The 17,612-nt window shown below is 40.4% G+C and overlaps 1 protein-coding gene across 1 annotated transcript in view; it reads left to right on the top strand.

The window, feature by feature from the left end:
* The first annotated feature begins 2,842 nt into the window (after positions 1-2,842).
* LOC103604500 (palmitoyltransferase ZDHHC15-like) overlaps positions 2,843-17,612 on the top strand; it is a 30,044-nt gene continuing 15,274 nt past the window's right edge. Inside the window, exon 1 of the mRNA XM_008589076.1 lies at positions 2,843-3,168. Coding sequence (XP_008587298.1) covers positions 3,033-3,168 — 136 coding nt within the window. The 5' untranslated portion in view covers positions 2,843-3,032. The remainder of the gene's footprint in view (positions 3,169-17,612) is intronic.

Here is a 17,612-nt window from a genome sequence, read left to right as displayed (position 1 = left end):
TCCCAGGGCTGGGAGGGAGGGAGAGATAAATAAGCAGAGCACTGAGGAGTTTTAGGGCAGCAAAAATAATCTATATGATACTGTAATGGTGGATATATGTCATTACACATTTGTCCAAACCCATAGGTCTACAATACCAAGAGTGAGTGCTACTATAAACTATTGACTTCAGGTGATAATGATGTGTCAGTGTAAGTTTGCCAATCATAACAAATATACCACTCTGGTGGGGGATGTTTATAATGGGGGAGGCTATGCATGTGTGGGGGTAGGGGATATATGTGAAATCTCTATACCTTCCTCTCAATTTTGCTGTTAATCTAAAACTGCACTAAGAAAGTTGTCTTTTTAAAAATTTATTTAAAAATCTTAGGCTTTGTGTGCCATATGATCTATGTTACAACTACTCAACTCTGCCATTGTGGTGCAAGACGGCCATAAACTGTAGGTAAATAAATGGACATGACTGTGTTTCAATAAAACTTTATTCATAAAAAACAGTCAGTGGGCCATATATGGGCCATAAGCATGGTTTGCCAACCCTTGCTGCATACACCTGAACTTGGTTTGTCTCTCTGGTTCTTGGCCCTTTATGCTACTCTGGGTATGAGCTATCCCTATCATAAGCCCCCTGCCCCAGACTATTAGATTGGTGTCTGGGTTTCCTTAGATGAGGGGGATTTATGCAAAGCTCATCGTATCTAAAAATTAAAATTATCACCTTCCCCCACCAAACCTGCTCTTCTTACCATAGTCCCTAAAATGGTAATTGACAACACTGTTTATTCAGGCATTGAAGTTAGAAATCTGGTTGTTGGCTTTGGCTTATCTCACTCCTCACCTGCCAGTTGGTCAATAAATTCTGTTGATTCCCTTCCCAAAACTCTATTATATTTTCCCCCTTTTTTCCTTCTCCTTATTCCCTGCCTTAGGCCCAGGCCCTTAACACCTCTTGGTCAGTGTTTTGGATTTTGGCCATTCTAAAGTACTGTAGTCATATCTCATTGTTTTAATTTGCATTTCCCTGATGACATATAATGTGGAGCATCTTTTCATATGCTACATGCCATCTGTACATCTTTTTTGGTCAGGTGTCTGTTTTCTTGGTTAGACTACTGTAGTATCTTCTAGCAAGACCAGATTACTTGCAGACCCTCAAATATGCTGTGATGTTTCACATATCTTTGCCACTCATATGTCCTTTTGCCTGGGGTCCCCTTCCCCTTAAACTTATTCCCATCTCTTATCTTCTCAGTGGACTCCTAGTCATTATTCAAAACCCAGCTCGTACTTACCCTTTCACATTTAATTATTGTCTCCTCAAGGTTACTTGGTTGAAATAGTATACCCCTAATATCAAGATATATGTTCCAAGAGCCCCAAATTCATGAATAAGGGGAAATTTAAGTATACACATCAGAATTGGGCTATTAAATATTGTAACTAAAATGAACTCTGCAATTCATTACATCATTACTCTAGTAATACCAGCCATAAAGTTAACTTGATTTGAAAAGAAACAATAAAGCTCTTGTAACTTCAGGAAATATACTGCATATATAAATATAACTACAGAACTGAGAGCAACCTTGTAGTAATGCTTGCTCCCACATAGCAGTCACACAGAATGTGAATCAAACATGGGTCTCAGTAAAATCACAAATTTCTTCATGTAACTGACCTTTGGAAATCATTAAAACAGTTGAGTGTCAAATGCCCAGAGACTGCCATACTTCCATTGTTGCACCTGTGTTAATGAACACCTATCGCCCCAATAAGAACATGAGCTTTTTGGAGACAGGCCTCCTGTTTTGTCATTCTTTTTATACCAAAGTTGATCTAACAGAAAGCAACCACTCCAAAAACATTTGTTGAATTAAATTGCCTCCTAATTGTTCTCCCTACTTCTAGGCCATCTTCCTGTCCAAAATCCTGCCAGTTCTTTTAAAAAAAAACATCTCTGGTGTCACTCCATTGCCCAAAACCTTTGATAGTTGTTTATAATCTGCTTTATAGGATTATGTCCCCACACTCTGGCCTCAGCCCATATTCCCAGTCTTATTCCCAACCTCTTCTCTTCACACAAGCTCTCTTCAAGCCACACTAGCTGACCTTGGATCACTTTTGGACTTTCACTACTCCATGCATTTGCAAATTCTGTTTCCTCTGTCTGAAAGGGTCTCCCTGTCTCATCTGCCTGAAAAACGCTTGTTTTATCAATAAAGCTCAGCTTAAATATCACTACGTTTGTAGCTTTCCTTGACCCTTCCCAGAATCACTGCCTCCCTCATTTGTTTTTCTGTACCAATGTGTTTATTATGAAAATACACTAAGCTAATTTCGCGGGGAGGATAGAAGGAGGGAGTGCCCTGTCAAAGGACTTACCCAAGCAGCGACTGCGGCACTACGTGCTAAGCATATTGTTCAAGCAGCAGTGGGAGGATGGGGCTGGATGACCTTTAAATCATGCAGTGTTATGGTTCGCAGCTTTCACAGTGTATGTGTGTGTGTGTGGCGGGGTGGGTAGTAGGGAGAGGAAAAGACGGGGTAAGGAAAGATAAAGAAAGACAAAGATACAGAGACAGAGATTGGAGAAAAGAGGGTAAAGGCAGTGCAGTAAGAGCAAATGAGAGGACCCAAATTTCTTCCACTTTACAGTTTTGCAGCGGTCCAGCCCTGCATCAAGTACTGAAGCAAGGCGGTGGGGGGTGGGGAGGAGAGGGGGACGCGGGGGAGAGGCGGAAAGGGGAGGGACTGCATTTCTTCTGAGCGTGCCCAGCCTCTGCTGCCTGCCAGATCACCTTCCGCTCCAACACGGCCAGTTCCTCCACGGAGTGACTCATGCCTATTGTGCTAGGCAGGGCGTACTCAACCCTACATACAGCCCCACAGGTGGCATAGGCTCGGTGAGAAGGTTCCCGCCAGGCTAGGCAGTGGAGCGCCGCACCGCGCTTCCTCCCGCCTCGCAGCCACCGCCCAAGCAGTTCCGACCCAGCGCCAGCAGGCCTGCTTGGTCGATCTTCGAGCCGAAGATGCGGCGGGGCTGGAAGATGGCTCTGTCCGGTGGACTGCGCTGCTGCCGCCGGGTACTGTCCTGGGTGCCAGTGCTTGTTATTGTCCTCGTCGTGCTCTGGTCCTACTATGCCTACGTCTTTGAACTCTGCCTGGGTAAGTGGGGCCGGGCACCCAAGGTGGGGAAATTATGCTCCAGCATAATCGTCTGCCCTTACCCTTCACACTGGTGTCTCCTGTGTTCTCGGCCCTCACTGCGGTTTTCCTTTCACTCTCTGGAGAGCTCTCTGTCCCCAACTGCTGGCTTCCCACAATATTGCCTGCACCCTCCCATGAGGATCCCACCATGTCGCCATCACCTCCCGCCTAGGGTTTCTTATTTCCCTGCCTTACCCACAATAATTTCCTGGCTTTTCCCACTAGGGCCTCCTTTTCTCCTACAAAGCAACCACTTGCGCCTTGTGCTCTCCTTCTGGGGGACTCCACCCTGCCTAGTTGAAGAAACAACATACCCCGTGTCTTTAAACTGCTCACACCACGAATCCCACCTATGCATCCAACTAGGAGCTCTACCATTTCCCCTCATGCAAGAATCCTACTAGAATTGCCTGGTAGGGGTTCCCTACTAAAAATCCCCAAATATTTCCTATACTCTGTTACTAGCTGTTTTCTCACACTGGGATTCATCCTTTGCTCACGATCCTCTCACACTGGCTGAAGTGTTTCATATCTTTGCCAACTCGTGACCCCACAGTACACCCTGTTCTATCCCACTGAGGTCTCCCCTTTTCAGAGTGGAAAGCCCCTCCATTCGCTTTCCATGTAGGCTCTCCCTATTTTCTCATTGTCTCCAGTGGGATGGGAGTTCTGCAATACATCCTCACAGTAGAGCCCCTGATTTTTATCACACTTGATTTAACCTCCAGTCTCCTGCATTCCTGCTTTGAGGAGCGTTCAACTCCTTCTCATTAGGGACCCCATATTCTTCTCTGACACCTTATACTAGTGACACTGTTTTTGTCACACGATGATCCTACCTTGTCTCCTGTCTTCTCACACTAGAGTGTTCTCTTTACTCTCTCACAAGAATTTCCACAGTCTCTCTTATATCCCTTCAAAGGGATATAATCATGATTCCTCCTTGTTAACTTTTCTGGGAAATCCACTCCTCGCCTCCTTCAGTGCTCTTCCACTGTTAGCCCCACATTCTGCCATTCTCTTCCTCTGGGATTTCTTGTTATCATTTCCTCTAGGGTTACACTCGTCCCCTGTCTTCTCAAATTGGGGAAACCTTATCCTTTCCCACTGGGGTTTCTAATATTTCCTACCCCTTCCAATGTGGGAATATCATTTCTTGTTCCCTCTCATTATACCACCCCTTTTTAAATTCTGTAGTCTTCTCTTGTACCCTGTCCTGTCACACTAAGGAGCACTCCATCTCCTCCTTATTTATAAAATGGTTTCCACAGTATATTTTGTGATTTCAAACTCAGAATTCCACAATAGTTCCCGATACAAACCCCAAGTCCCTCCTCTATAATTTCCCCACTTGGATTTCCCCTATCTTTAAGGATTTTCCCTATCCTTATTACAAATGGCCTTTTAATGTTCTCATCAACTCACAATGGAGTTTTCATATTATATCCTGTCTCTTTACGTCAGAGTCCTTGCTTTTTTCACAGTAAAATCTCCTCCTGCACCTGTATTCTCACGTTGAAAAATTCCTATCTACTCTCAAGAAATTCTACTAATATTTATTGTCATTTCAACACTAGAATCCCACTGCCAGCGTCTGTAAACTTGTGGTCTACAATGTTTCCTATTCATTCATTGTGGGGTTTCATATATTTCCACTCCCCTCACATTAGAACTCCTGCTTGTCCCATCAGACATCCTCTCAAGTTCTTCCAAGACTCCTTTATTTCTTTATACCAAACTCTTCTCACCTTACAAATTATGGTTGGGGTGCTGCTTTTTCCAGCCCCTGGACTTGATCCCACTTATAACTTCCTTATCTTACATATTTGACAAAGTCTACCCCAGGTGGAGTGGGTGAACTAGGGAGGCAGGAGATGACCCTCTTTTCTGATATAAAACATTCTTCTCATCGACTCTGTGCATCAGAGTTTGAATTTTCCTCATCTCCTTCTTAGAGATTTTATGGAAAATGCAGACAGCACTCTTAAAAAATAAATTTCGTTAGTTGCCTTCATAGATACACGTTTAGGCTGTTTTTCTTTTTTATCTCCATCTGCTGTGGAGGTGTATTAAGCAGACTATGCAATGACTGAGAAGTTTTCCTACTCTCAGACCTTACCAATTTGACTTTTTAAATGATGAATTGAAGCGTCAAAAGTTCAGCTCCATTAAAATAGTATGGATATTGCTCCTAGGATCAATGCCATATTTTAAGCACTATTAAACATATTTTAGAGTTTTTCTGTGCTGATTCACATGAGCTTCACCATAAATCTTTTCAAAATTAATAATGATAATGCTTAGCACTTATATAGCGCTTACTCTGTGCCAGGAAATGTTCTAAGAACTGCAGATATATTAATTCTCTCTATATTAACTCATTTAATTCTCACAATAACCATATGAGGCAGTACCACTACTTTCTTCATTGTGCAGATGTGTAAACTGAGGCACAGATCAGCAAACTGAGGTAAAGAACAATTTAGAGTCCATGCAAATAACGGGCTTTCTATAAGTTCTTATTTAGTCGTATAATATTAGAGCTGAAAGGAAACTTAGGACATAGTCATTTTGTTTTATTTAACATACTTGCACAGCACTTGCTACATTTCAGGCACTGTTTCTAAGTGACTACACACACACAAACACACACACACACTTTATCCTCATAACAACCTTACGAAGTACATATTATCATTACACCTGTTTTACGGACAAGTAATCTGAGGAACAGACAAATTAAGCAGTTTAGTTAAGGCCACAGAGCTAGTAAATGGCCAAGCTTGGATGGCAACTCAGGCAGTGTGGCTTCACAGTCCATACGGTTAACTACCACACTCTTTTCACCCTGTCTTCTCTCCACTAACACAGAGATCAAAACTTATGATGCACAAGCCAGACGTATCCTGCAGATGTATTTTATTTGTCTTGTACAGTGTTTTCTTAACATTTTGCATCAGTTACCATAATTTAAAAATCAAGGGAATAAGTCAGCCTTGACTTCCAATTCTGGCTCCATCAGTCCATCCTGCCATCTTCATCTTACAATCTTTTGACAAATGGACAAACTGAGTTTCAGAAAGTTAAATCAAATTTTCCTAAAGGCACTCATTTAAAAAATAGTGGAGTATTAGAAGTGAGGGCTGCCTAATAGCAAGGTCATTCCTTTTCCAACACTACCAAATTACAGATTTAACTTTCAATATGACTCAAAAATACGTAATGTTAAGGACCTAACTTCTTTCTAGGGAAAGCACCTCACGTCTGTCTCCCTAATGTCAGTTTAGAGCTGAAGCCAAAAGTGATATTTTTGTCGTATAACTCATAGTATATGAATTATGCCAGTTACTAGCCAGGAGACCTGAGGCAAGTTACCTAATCTCTCCCAACCTCAGTTGTCTCACATGCACCTTGCTTATATGGTTGTCCATTCACACCACAAATACATGCTTAGTACCTACTATATGCCAAGCATTGATGTTGTGAGATTAAAATAATATGGTACCTGAAAATCTGAATCACAGTTCATGGAACATTGTAAGAGCTCATTAGATAGTAACTTGTCATTACTATTATTAATAAGAATATAAGGGATTCGGCCTGACTCAGGAAAATAAGAAGCTTGGATTTTTAGAGAGGGAGAATAGTAACAGTATTCATTTTATTGAGGAAAAATTTACATAACATAAATTAACTATTTTAAAGTATTCACATCAGTGCCTTTTACTACTTCCACAGTGTTGTGTGACTATCATCTCTATATGGTTCCAAAATATTTTTCTCACTCCAATAGGAAACCTCATAGGCATTAAGAAGTCACTCCCTGTTCCTTTTTCCCTCAGTGCCCGCCAACCATTAAGCTGTGTTCCCTCTGTGGATTTACCTATTGTAGATGTTTCATATAAATAGGATCATACAATATGTGTCCTTTTGTGTCTGGCTTTCAATTAGCATAATGTTTTTGAGATCCATCCACATTGTAGCATGCAACAGTAACCCATTCTTTTTTATGGCTGAATGATATTCTATCATATATATGTGATATATGTATATACACACACACCACACACACCACAGTGTGTTTATCCATTCATTCACTGATGGGCATTTGGACTGTTTCCACCTTTTGTCTATTATAAATAGTGCTGTTATGAACACTTGAGTGCAAGTATTTGTTTGAATATCTGTTAATTCTTTTGAGTATATAACAGTGAGAAGGGTGAAAATGATTGGTCATTCTATATTTAACTTTTTGAGTAACCTTCAAATGATTTTCCACAGTAGCTTTACCATTTTACATTCCCACCAGCAATGTAGGAGGATTCTAATTTCTCCACATCTTCACCAAGACTTGTCTTTTTTTTTTTTTTTTTTTTTTTTTTTATAGCTATCTTAGTGGGTGTGAAGTGGTATCTCATTGTGGTTTTGATTTGCATTTCCCTAATGACTAAAGATGCAGAGCGTATTTTTATGTACTTGGCCATTTGTATATCTTCTCTGGAAAAATGTTTATTCAAGCCATTGCCCATTTTTTAATTGGGATTTTTAAATTGGTTTGTTTGTCTTTTTGTTGTTGAATTGTAATATTTCTTTGTGTTCTGAATTCTTGACCCTTATCAGACAAATTATTTGCTAATATTTTCTCCCATTTTATGAGTTGTCTTTTCACTTTCTTGATAGCATCATTTGATGCACCAAGTTTTGATAAAATTTAATTTATATATTTTTTCTATTCTTGCCTGTGCTTTTCCTGTCAAATCTAAGAATATATTGCTAAATACAAGGCCATAAAGATTTTCCCCTCTGTTTTCTTTTAAGAGTTTTGTAGTTTTAGCTCTCAAAGACATTTAAGTCTTTGATCCGTTCTGAGTTAATTTTTGTATTTGGTATGAGGTAGGAGTCCAGCTTCATTCTTTTGCATGTGGCTATCTAGTTGTCCCAGCACCATTTGTAGACAAGACTAATCTTTTCCCACTGAATAGTCTTGGCATGATTGTCAAAAATCAATTGACCATAGATATTTGCATTTATTTCTGGATTCTCAACTCTGTTTCCATTGAACTATTTGTCTGTCCTTCTGCCAGTACCACACTGTGTTGATTACTGTACCTTTGTAATAAATTTTGAAATCAAGAAGTGTGAGTCCTCCAACTTTATTTTTCTTTCTAAAAATTGTTTTGGCTATTCAGGGTTACTTGCAATTCTATATGAATTTTAGGTTCAGTTTTTCCACTTCTGCAAAAATGGTAGTTGGGATTTTGATAGGAATTGCGCAAAACCTGCATATTGTGTTGGGAAGAATTGCTAGCTTAACTCAAGTCTTCCAATCCATAAGCATGGGATGCCTTTCCATTATTTAGGTCTTTCAACAGTGTTTTGTAATTTTAAGTGCTTAAGTCTTGAACCTCCTTGGTTAAATTTATTCCTAAAGATTTTATTCTTTTTGATGCTATTGTAAATGGAATCATTTTCTTAATTTCCTCTTCTGATTGTTCATTGCTAGTATATAGAAATAGAACTGATTTGGGGGTGTTGATCCTATATTCTACAATTGGGCTAAATTTTTAATCAGCTCTAAAAGTTTTTTTTGTGGGTTCTTTAGAATTGTCTATACATAAAATCTTGTCATTTACCAATAAAGATCATTTATTCCAATACTTCTTTCCAGTTTGGATGACTTTTGTTTCTTTTTCTTGCCTAATTGCACTGGCTTGAATTTCCAGTACAATATTGAATAGAAGCTGTGAAAACAGGGATCCTGGAATTGTTCCTGGTCTTAGGGGGAGAGCATTTAGTCTTTCACCATTGAGTATAGTGTTAGCTGCAGGTTTGCCATGAGTGCCTTTTTATCAATTTGAGGAAGTTCCCTTCTATTACTAATTTCTATAGCACTTTTTCTTTAAAGTATCTAAAATATTGTCATATGCTTTTCCAACATCAATTGAGATGATCATGTGAGGGTTTTTTTTTTTTCCCCCTTCATTCTATTAGTATGGTGTATTACAGGATTTATTTGTGTTTGTTGAACCTCACTTATATTTCTTGGAGAAATCCCACTTGATCATAATGTAGAATTCTCTAATATGCTGCTGAATTCTGTTTACTAGTATTTGCTTGAGGTGTTTTACATCTATATTTATGAGAGATATTTTTAAGCACTTTTCTTTTCTTATAATGTCTTTATCCAGCCTGAGTATCAGGATAATGCTGGCCTTGTAGAATGAGTTAGGAAGTGTTACCTCCTCTTCAATGTTTGTTTTTAAGAGTTTGAAAGGATTGGTTTTAATTCCTTTTTAAATGTTTGGTAGAATTCACCAGTGAAGCCATCATCTGGTCTTGGCTTTTCTTTGTTAGGAGGTTTTTTATTACTGATTCAATCATTTTACTTGTTAAAAGTCTGTTCAGATGTATGTTTTGTTTTATTTTATTTTATGTTACTTTATTTTATTTCATTTCATTTCATTTTACTTCATTGTGGTAAGAACACTTAAGACCTACCTACTCTCTTAACAAATTTTTAGTGTACAATACATTACTGTTGACTATAGATACAGTGTTGTACAACAGATCACTAGTGTTCATACATCTGGCTTAACTGAAACTTTATGCCCACTGATTAATAACTCCCCATTTCCCTCTGCCTCCAGTCCTTGGCAGCATTCTCAAGTCAGTTTGGATAGTTTGTGTGTTTCTAGAAATTTTTCCATTTCATCTAGATTATCTAATTTGTTTATATACAATTGTTCATAGTATTCTTTTCTAGTCCTTTCTATTTCTGCAAGTTCTTAGTAATGTCTCCACTTATATTTATGGTTTTAGTAAGCTGAGTCTTCTTTCTTTTTTTCTTGTTCAGTCTAGTTAAAGGTTTCTCAGTTTTGTTGCTCTTCTCAAGGTCCCTCAACTTTTGGTTTCATTGATTTTACTGTTTTTGTGTTCTCTATTTCATTTTTCTCCTCTAATATTTATTACATACTTCTTTTTGCTAGCTTTCAGTTTAGTTCTTCTATTTTAGTTCCCCAAGGTGTAAAGTTAGGTCATTCATTTGGGAGTTTTGTTCCTTTTAAACTAATTAACTACATTAATTAATGTGGATTAATTAACATTAACTACATTAATGTTGACATTTACAGCTGTAAGTATCGTGCTTTCACTACATTCCATAGGATTTGATATGTTGTGTTTTTGTTTTCATTCATCTCAAAGTATTTTGTAATTAATTCCACTTGTAATTTATTCTTTGACCCATTGATTGTTTAAGAGTGTATTATTTTTAATTTTGTAGTTTTCATTGTGTTACTGATTTTTAGTTTCATTCTATTGTGGTCAGAGAAAATACTTTGTATGAATTCATCCTTTTAAATTTATCAAGACTTGTTTCATGGCCTAACATGTGGTCTATACTGGATAATATTCTACGTGCATGTGAGAAGAATGTGTATTCTGCTGTTGCTGGGATGAGTGTTCTACATATGCCTATTAGGTCTATTTGGTGTATAGTGTTATTCAAGTCCTCTGTTTTCTTATTGTTCTTCTGTCTAGTTTTTCTGTCCACAGTTAAGAGTGGGTATTGAAGTCTCCAACTATTAATGTAACACTGTCTATATCTTCAATACTGTCAGTGTTTGCTTTCTATATTTGGGGGCTCTATTGTTAGGTGTTTATATGTTTATAATTGCTACATTTTCTTAATAGATTAGCCTCCATATCGATATATAATAGCCTTCACTGTCTCTTGTTATCAATTTTTGACTTAACATCTATTTTGTCTGATATTAGTATAGTAACCCTAGCTTTCTTTTGGTTACTATTTCTAGGATATCTTTTTCTAGGTTTCCATTTTTAACCTATTTATGTGTTTGAATCTAAAGTTAATCTCTTGTAGACAACATATATTTTGGTCATTTTTTCAATTCGTTCTGCTAATTTCTACCTTTTGCCTGGAGAGTTTAATTCAATTATATTTAAAGTAGTGATAAGGAAGGTGATGGAATTTGTATGTGTTGTCCCCTCCAAAACTCATGTGGAAATTTGATCTCCAATGTGACAGTGTTGGAAACCGATTGAGTTATGGGGGCTGATCCCTCATGAATCGATTAATGCTCTACCTGGGGGAGGGGGGATTAATGAGTGAGTTCTCAATCTATTAGTTCCTGTGAGAGCTCGTTGCTTAAAAAGACCCTGGCACCTTCTCTCTCTCTTTTGCTTCCTCTCTTGCTTCCTCTCGCCATGTGACCTGCTTGTACCCACCAACTGCCTGCCACTTTTCCACCATGAGTAGAAGCAGCCTGAGGCCCATTCCAGATGCAGCTGTCCCAGAATCGTAAGCCAAATAAACCTCTCTTCTTTATAAATTACCCAGTCTCAGATAATTCTGTTATAGCAACACAAAACGGACTAAAACAGAAAATTGGTACCAAGGAGTGGGACATTGCTAAACAGATACCTGAAAATGTGGATGCAGCTTTGGTACTGGGTAATGGGCAAAGATTGGAGGAGTTTGCAGGACTTAGAAGAAGAGAAAAAGACTAGGGAAATTTTGGAATGTCTTAGAGACTTATGTGGTGGTGAGCAGAATGTTGATAGAAATGTGGACAGTAAAGGCCGTGTGGATGATGAGGTCTTAGATAGAAATGAGGAACATATTGGGAATTGGGCAAAAGATAACCCTTGCTACGCCATAGCAAGGAATTTGGCTGCATTGTGTCCATGCCCTTGGACTTTGTGGAAGTTGGAACTTAAGAGTTATGAACTAGAGCATTTGGCTAAAGAAATTTCTAAGCAGCAAAGCATTAAGGAAACTGCGTGGTTGCTTTTAAGAGCCTACTCTTAGTTATGGCAGCAAAATCATGATGTAAAGCCAGAATTCAAAAGGGAAGCAGAGCATAAAGGTTTGGAAAATTTGCAGCCTGGCCGTGCGGTAAAGAAGCAGTAAAGAAGCAGAGAGCCAGCCCACAACGCAAGGGTGAAGAAGATAAACTGGTTGCTGAAGACATTATCTTGGAGGTGAGGCAGCCAGATGCTAATAGCGGAGAAAATGAGAGGAAAGCCCTGCAGGCATTTCAGAAGTGTGGAAGGGTGCCCCACCCATCACAGACCCTGAGGCCTAGAAGGACTGAGTTGTCCCAGAGGACAGACCTGGGGTGCAGCTGCCCTTGGGAACCTGCTCCCTGTATCCCACCTGCTCTGGCTAGAGTGGCCCCAAGTGTGGTTCGTGCAGCACCCCTGGAGAGTACAGGTCTGAAACCTCGGTGGCATCCACGTTGTGGTAAGTCTGCAGGCTGGCAGGATGTGAGAGCAGTGGAGTCATGGCAGCTTCCACCCAGATTCCAGAGGATGTATGGAAAGGCCTGGGGCCCAGGCAGAGACCTGCCTCAGGGGCGGAGCCACTGCAGAAGTCATCTACTAGAGCAATGCCAAGCAGGAATGTGGGGTCAGAGCCCCCACAGAAAGCCCCCACCAAGGAAATGTCTAGTAGAGCCAAGGCAGCGGGGCTGCCGGCAGGACCCCAGAACTGCAGGGCCACTGGCAACGTGCAATGCAGGCCTGGAAAAGCCACGGGCACCAGCACGGCCCACTGTGCTGTGCCTGGCAGAGCTGTGGGAAGGAGGCTGCCTGATGCTTTGGGGGCCCAAATGCCCAGTTGTGCCCAGGATGCAGGACTTGGAGTCAAAGACTATTTTGGAGCTTTAAGACATAATGTTTGCCCTGCTGGGTTTCGGACTTGTTTGGGGCCTGTTTTTCCTTTCTTTTGGCCTATTCCTCCCTTTTGGAATGGGAATGTATACCCAATGCCTTTTCCACCATTGTATCTTGGCAGTAGATAAATTTGGTTTTGACTTTTACAGGTTCACAGCTGGAAGGACTTTTGCTTTTGGTCTCAGATGAGACTTTGGACTTTGGACTTATAAGTTGGTGCTGGAGCAAGCTAAGACTTTTGGGACTGTTGGGATAGAATGATTGTATTTTGTATGTGAGAGTGACATGAGTTTTGGGGGGCCAGGGTTGGAATGATGGACTTTGGATGTGTTGTCCCCTCCAAAACTCATGTGGAAATTTGATCTCCAATGTGGCAGTGTTGGAAACTGATTAAGTCATGGGGGCTGATCCCTCGTGAATGAATTAATGTTCTCCCTGGGGGAGAGGGGATTAATGAGTGAGTTCTCGTTCTATTAGTTCCTGTGAGAGCTCATTGCTTAAAAAGACCCTGGCACCTTCTCTCTCTCTTTTGCTTCCTCTCTCTTGCTTCCTCTCGCCATGTGATCTGCTTGTACCCACCAGCTGCCTGCCACTTTTCTGCCATGAGTAGAAGCAGCCCGAGGCCCATGCCAGATGCAGCTGTCCCAGAACTGTAAGCCAAATAAACCTCTTTCCTTTATTAATTACCCAGTCTCAGGTATTTCTGTTATAGCAACACAAAACAGACTAAAACAGGATTTACTTCTGCCATTTTGGTATTCGTTTTCTTTATGTCCTATACCTTTTTTGTATTTCCATTTCTCCCTTATTGTCTTTAAAAGATTTTTTAAATAAAGTTTATTTTTTTAGAGCAGTTCTAGGTTCACAACAAAATTGAGCAGAAAGCATAGAGAGTTCACATAAAAAGAGTGCCCTGCCCACCACCCACACACAGCCATTATGAACATCCCACGTCAGAATGGCACATTTGTTACAATCAAGGAAACTACACTGGCACATCATCACCCCAAATCCACAGTTTACATTAACATTCACTCTTGGTGTTGCAGACTTAGGGTTTTTACAAATGTATAATGACACATATCTACCATTCTAGTATCATATAGATTATTTTCAGTGCCATAAAAATCATCTGTACTCCACCTATTTATTCCTCCCTTCCACATAGCTCCTGGAAACCACTGACTTTTTTTACTATATTCATAGTTTTGCTTTTTCCAGAGTGTCATATAGTTGGAATCATAAAGTATGTAGCCTTTTCAAATAGGCCTCTTTCACTTAGTAATATGCATTTAAGAGTCCTTCATGTCTTCTCATGGCTTGATAGCTCTTTTCTTTTTTCTTCTTCTTTTTTTTTTAAACACCGAGTGCTATTCCATTGCATATACATGGATATAACTCAGTTTATCCATTCTTCTACTGAAGGAAATCTTGGTTGTGTCCAAGTTTTGACAATTATGAATAAGGCTGCTATAAACATCTTGATGTTGGTTTTTGTGTGGACATAAGTTTTCAGCCCCTTAGAGTAAATACCAAGGAATGTAATTGCTGGATTGTATGGCAAGAGGGTGTTTAGTTTTAAAGTAAACCACCAAACTGTCTTCCGAAGTTGTTGAACTACTTTTGCATTCCCATCAGCAGTGAAGGAGAGTTTCTGTTGCTTTACATTCTTGCCAGCATTTGGTGTGGTCAGTGTTCTGGAGTTTTGCCATTCTAATAGGTGTGCAGTGGTATCCCATTGTTGTTTCATAGTCTTCTTTTTTCATTAACTAATTTTTTTCTAGTATACCCATTTTGATTTTCTCTCATTTCATTTTCAGTATATTTTTTAGTTTTTTCAGTAACCATGGGTATTACAATTAACATGTTAACTTTATAATAATCAAGTTTGAATTAATACCAACTTAGTTTAATACTATACAAAAGTCTGTCCTTTACCGTTGTTTCCCTCTTTATGTTTTTATTGTCACAAGTTACATCTTTATACATTGTGTGCCTCTTGATATAGATTTATCATTATTGTTTTATTTGTCTTTTGAATTGTATAGTAAATAAAAGTTAAAAACCAAAAATTCAATACTACTGTCTTTTGTAGTTACTTATGTAGTTACCTTTACCAGTGTTCTTTGTTTCTCTGTATGGCTTAAATTACAGTTAGGGCCTTTACATTTTTCCCTTTGGCATTTCTTATAAAGCAGTTCTTCTAGTGATGAGCTCCCTCAGTTTTTGTTTATCTGGGCATGTCTGATTCTCTCTTTCAGTTTTTGTAGTGTTGCTGGATATAGAGTTCCTGGTTGACAAATATTTTTCATTCACTACTTTAAATATGACATCTCACTGCCTTCTGGCCTCTATGGATTCTGAAGAGAAATCTGCTGTTAGTCATACTGAGTATTCCTTGTATGCAAAGATTCACTTTGTTCTTCCTGCTTTCAGATTTTCTCTTTGGTTTTGGCTTTTGACAGTTTGACTATGATGTATCTGAGTGTGGATATACTTCAGTTTATTCTATGTGGAGTTTGTTGCACTATTTGGATGTTTAGATTAATTTCTTTTATCAAATTTGGGACGTTTTCAGCAATTATTTCTTCAAATATTTTTTTCTGCATCTCCCTCTCTTTTCTTTACCTCTGGAAGTCCTATTATGTGTATATCAGTACATTTGATGGTGTCCTACAAGTCTCTTAGGCTCTGTTTATTTTTCTTCATTAGTCTTTCATTCTGCTCCCCAGACTGAATAATTTCAATTGACTTGTCTTCATGTTCACTGACTCTTTGTACTGCCTGCTCAAATCTGTTGAACTCCTCTGAGGCACCCATGTATGCCCAGCTGCACCCTGCCCTACTGAAGCCATTGATAACCTGGGACTTTCCACACCCAAGGGAAAAACACCACCATATAAGGTCACCCTTTGCTCCACTGTAAAAGGCAGAAGTATTCCAATATAAAAGAAACAGTCCCACTGTGTTCGAGGCTCAGCCTTTGTGACATGAGGCTGCTGAGCTAGTGCTGGCCTCAATAAATTCTGCTTCCTGCTTCAACCCTCAGTGTCCTGCCTCTCCTTGAGAGTTCACTGTAACACACTGCCACATTTCTGGGGGCTCATCCAGGATGATAGAGATGGTGGCTTGACTGCCTCCCTTGTCTCTGGGTCTTGGCCCCTGGGACACTTGGCAATGCAGACTGCAGTCGGGCACCAGTGGAGAGTTCTCCATGAGTGGGAACAACCTTGCCTGATGGACGTGTTCTGAGCACAACAGAACCCAAAGAGGCACAGGAATCAGATGGGGAGCTCCGCCCAGCAGACAAGGTAAGGGCCTGGGTCCCAACAGATTCCTTCTCTCAGGAGAGTAGAAAGGGAGCCTCATCAACTCCCAAAAGGGGGGAATGTCTTAGTACTCTATCCCATGGAGGAAACCACTTTCTCCAGTCAGGATTTCAGTAATTTCTGGGTGGTGAATGAATGTGTGTGACTATATTTGAGTGAATGAATTGAGTGTGGAGTCCTGATCTGCGGGTCTGTGGCAGACCTCATATGACTAAGGTTGACTCTCTCAAGAGAGATCCTGATGGGGGATTATACCGTCTTACCAAAGCCAAGAGATGCCTGAGATATCACCGAGAGGTGAACAGCCAGAGACAGACAAAGTAATTGAGGAGAGTGTTTGTTGCAACACCAGTCATGGGCAGGAGAATATAGGAGGAACACCCAGCAAACAAACTCCCCTTGCCTGTATGCTAAAGAATTTCAAAAAGAGCTTCTCTGGTGACTATGGTGTCAAATTATCTCCTGATGAACTCAGGACATTCTGTGAAATAGATTGGCCATCTTTTAATGTAGGATGGCCCTCTGAAGGGTCTTTTGACCTCCCCCTTATCTGTCAAGTCAGATGGGTTATTACTGGCCAGCAGACTGGCCAGCAGGGTCACCCTGATTAATACCCCTACACTGATTCTTGGGAAGACTTAGTTCATTCTCCACCCTTCTGGTTAAAGGCCTGCATGAAAAAACACTGCCAAATCCTCCTGGCCCAATCAACATCAGTCCCAGGTCAAAATCACCCCCAGAGGCAACCACTGCATGTGGTCCCCAAGCTAGCCATCATGTCCTCAGATCCAGAGGATCTGCCACTTCCCTACATGACTGGGCCAACTGCACCACCTCCCCCACAGCCCCCATTGCTGCCTTCCACTCCAGCAGTGTTGCCAACATCTCCTTCTGGTCCATCAGGTGGGACAACCTTGCCCCCCACATCTACCAGAGACCCTACCACCACCTACCTTTTGACTCCATATGGTGCAAGCTGGGCCCAGTCTTCAACTGGGTCACCATGGGGGACAGCTCTCCAGATGCCACTCCAAGAGACTTGAGGTCCCCTATACTATGATCAAAATGGAGGCCTGCAGGGGGGAAATCCCACCTTCATCTATTAGCTGTTCACAATGACTGATCTTCTGAATTGGAAACACCATATGCCCTCATATACCAAAAATCCCCAGGCTATGTTTGATCTGGTCCAGTCTATAGTCCAAACTCACTGGCCCACCTGGATAGACTGCAGGCAGCTCCTTATGACCCTCTTCAACACAGAAGAGCAGTGCTGAGTCAGGCAGGCAGCTCTAAAATTGCTCCAAGACCATGCCCTGGCTGGGACACTAAATGCCCAAGCATATGCCCATACCCATTTCCCCAATGAGTATCCAC

The sequence above is a fragment of the Galeopterus variegatus genome, unplaced genomic scaffold (genome assembly GCF_000696425.1).
Source record: "Galeopterus variegatus unplaced genomic scaffold, G_variegatus-3.0.2 Scaffold5186, whole genome shotgun sequence".
NCBI classification, from domain to species: domain Eukaryota; kingdom Metazoa; phylum Chordata; class Mammalia; order Dermoptera; family Cynocephalidae; genus Galeopterus; species Galeopterus variegatus.
The sequence above is the reverse complement of the archived record's forward strand: the minus strand, read 5'-3'. Positions and strand labels throughout refer to the sequence as shown.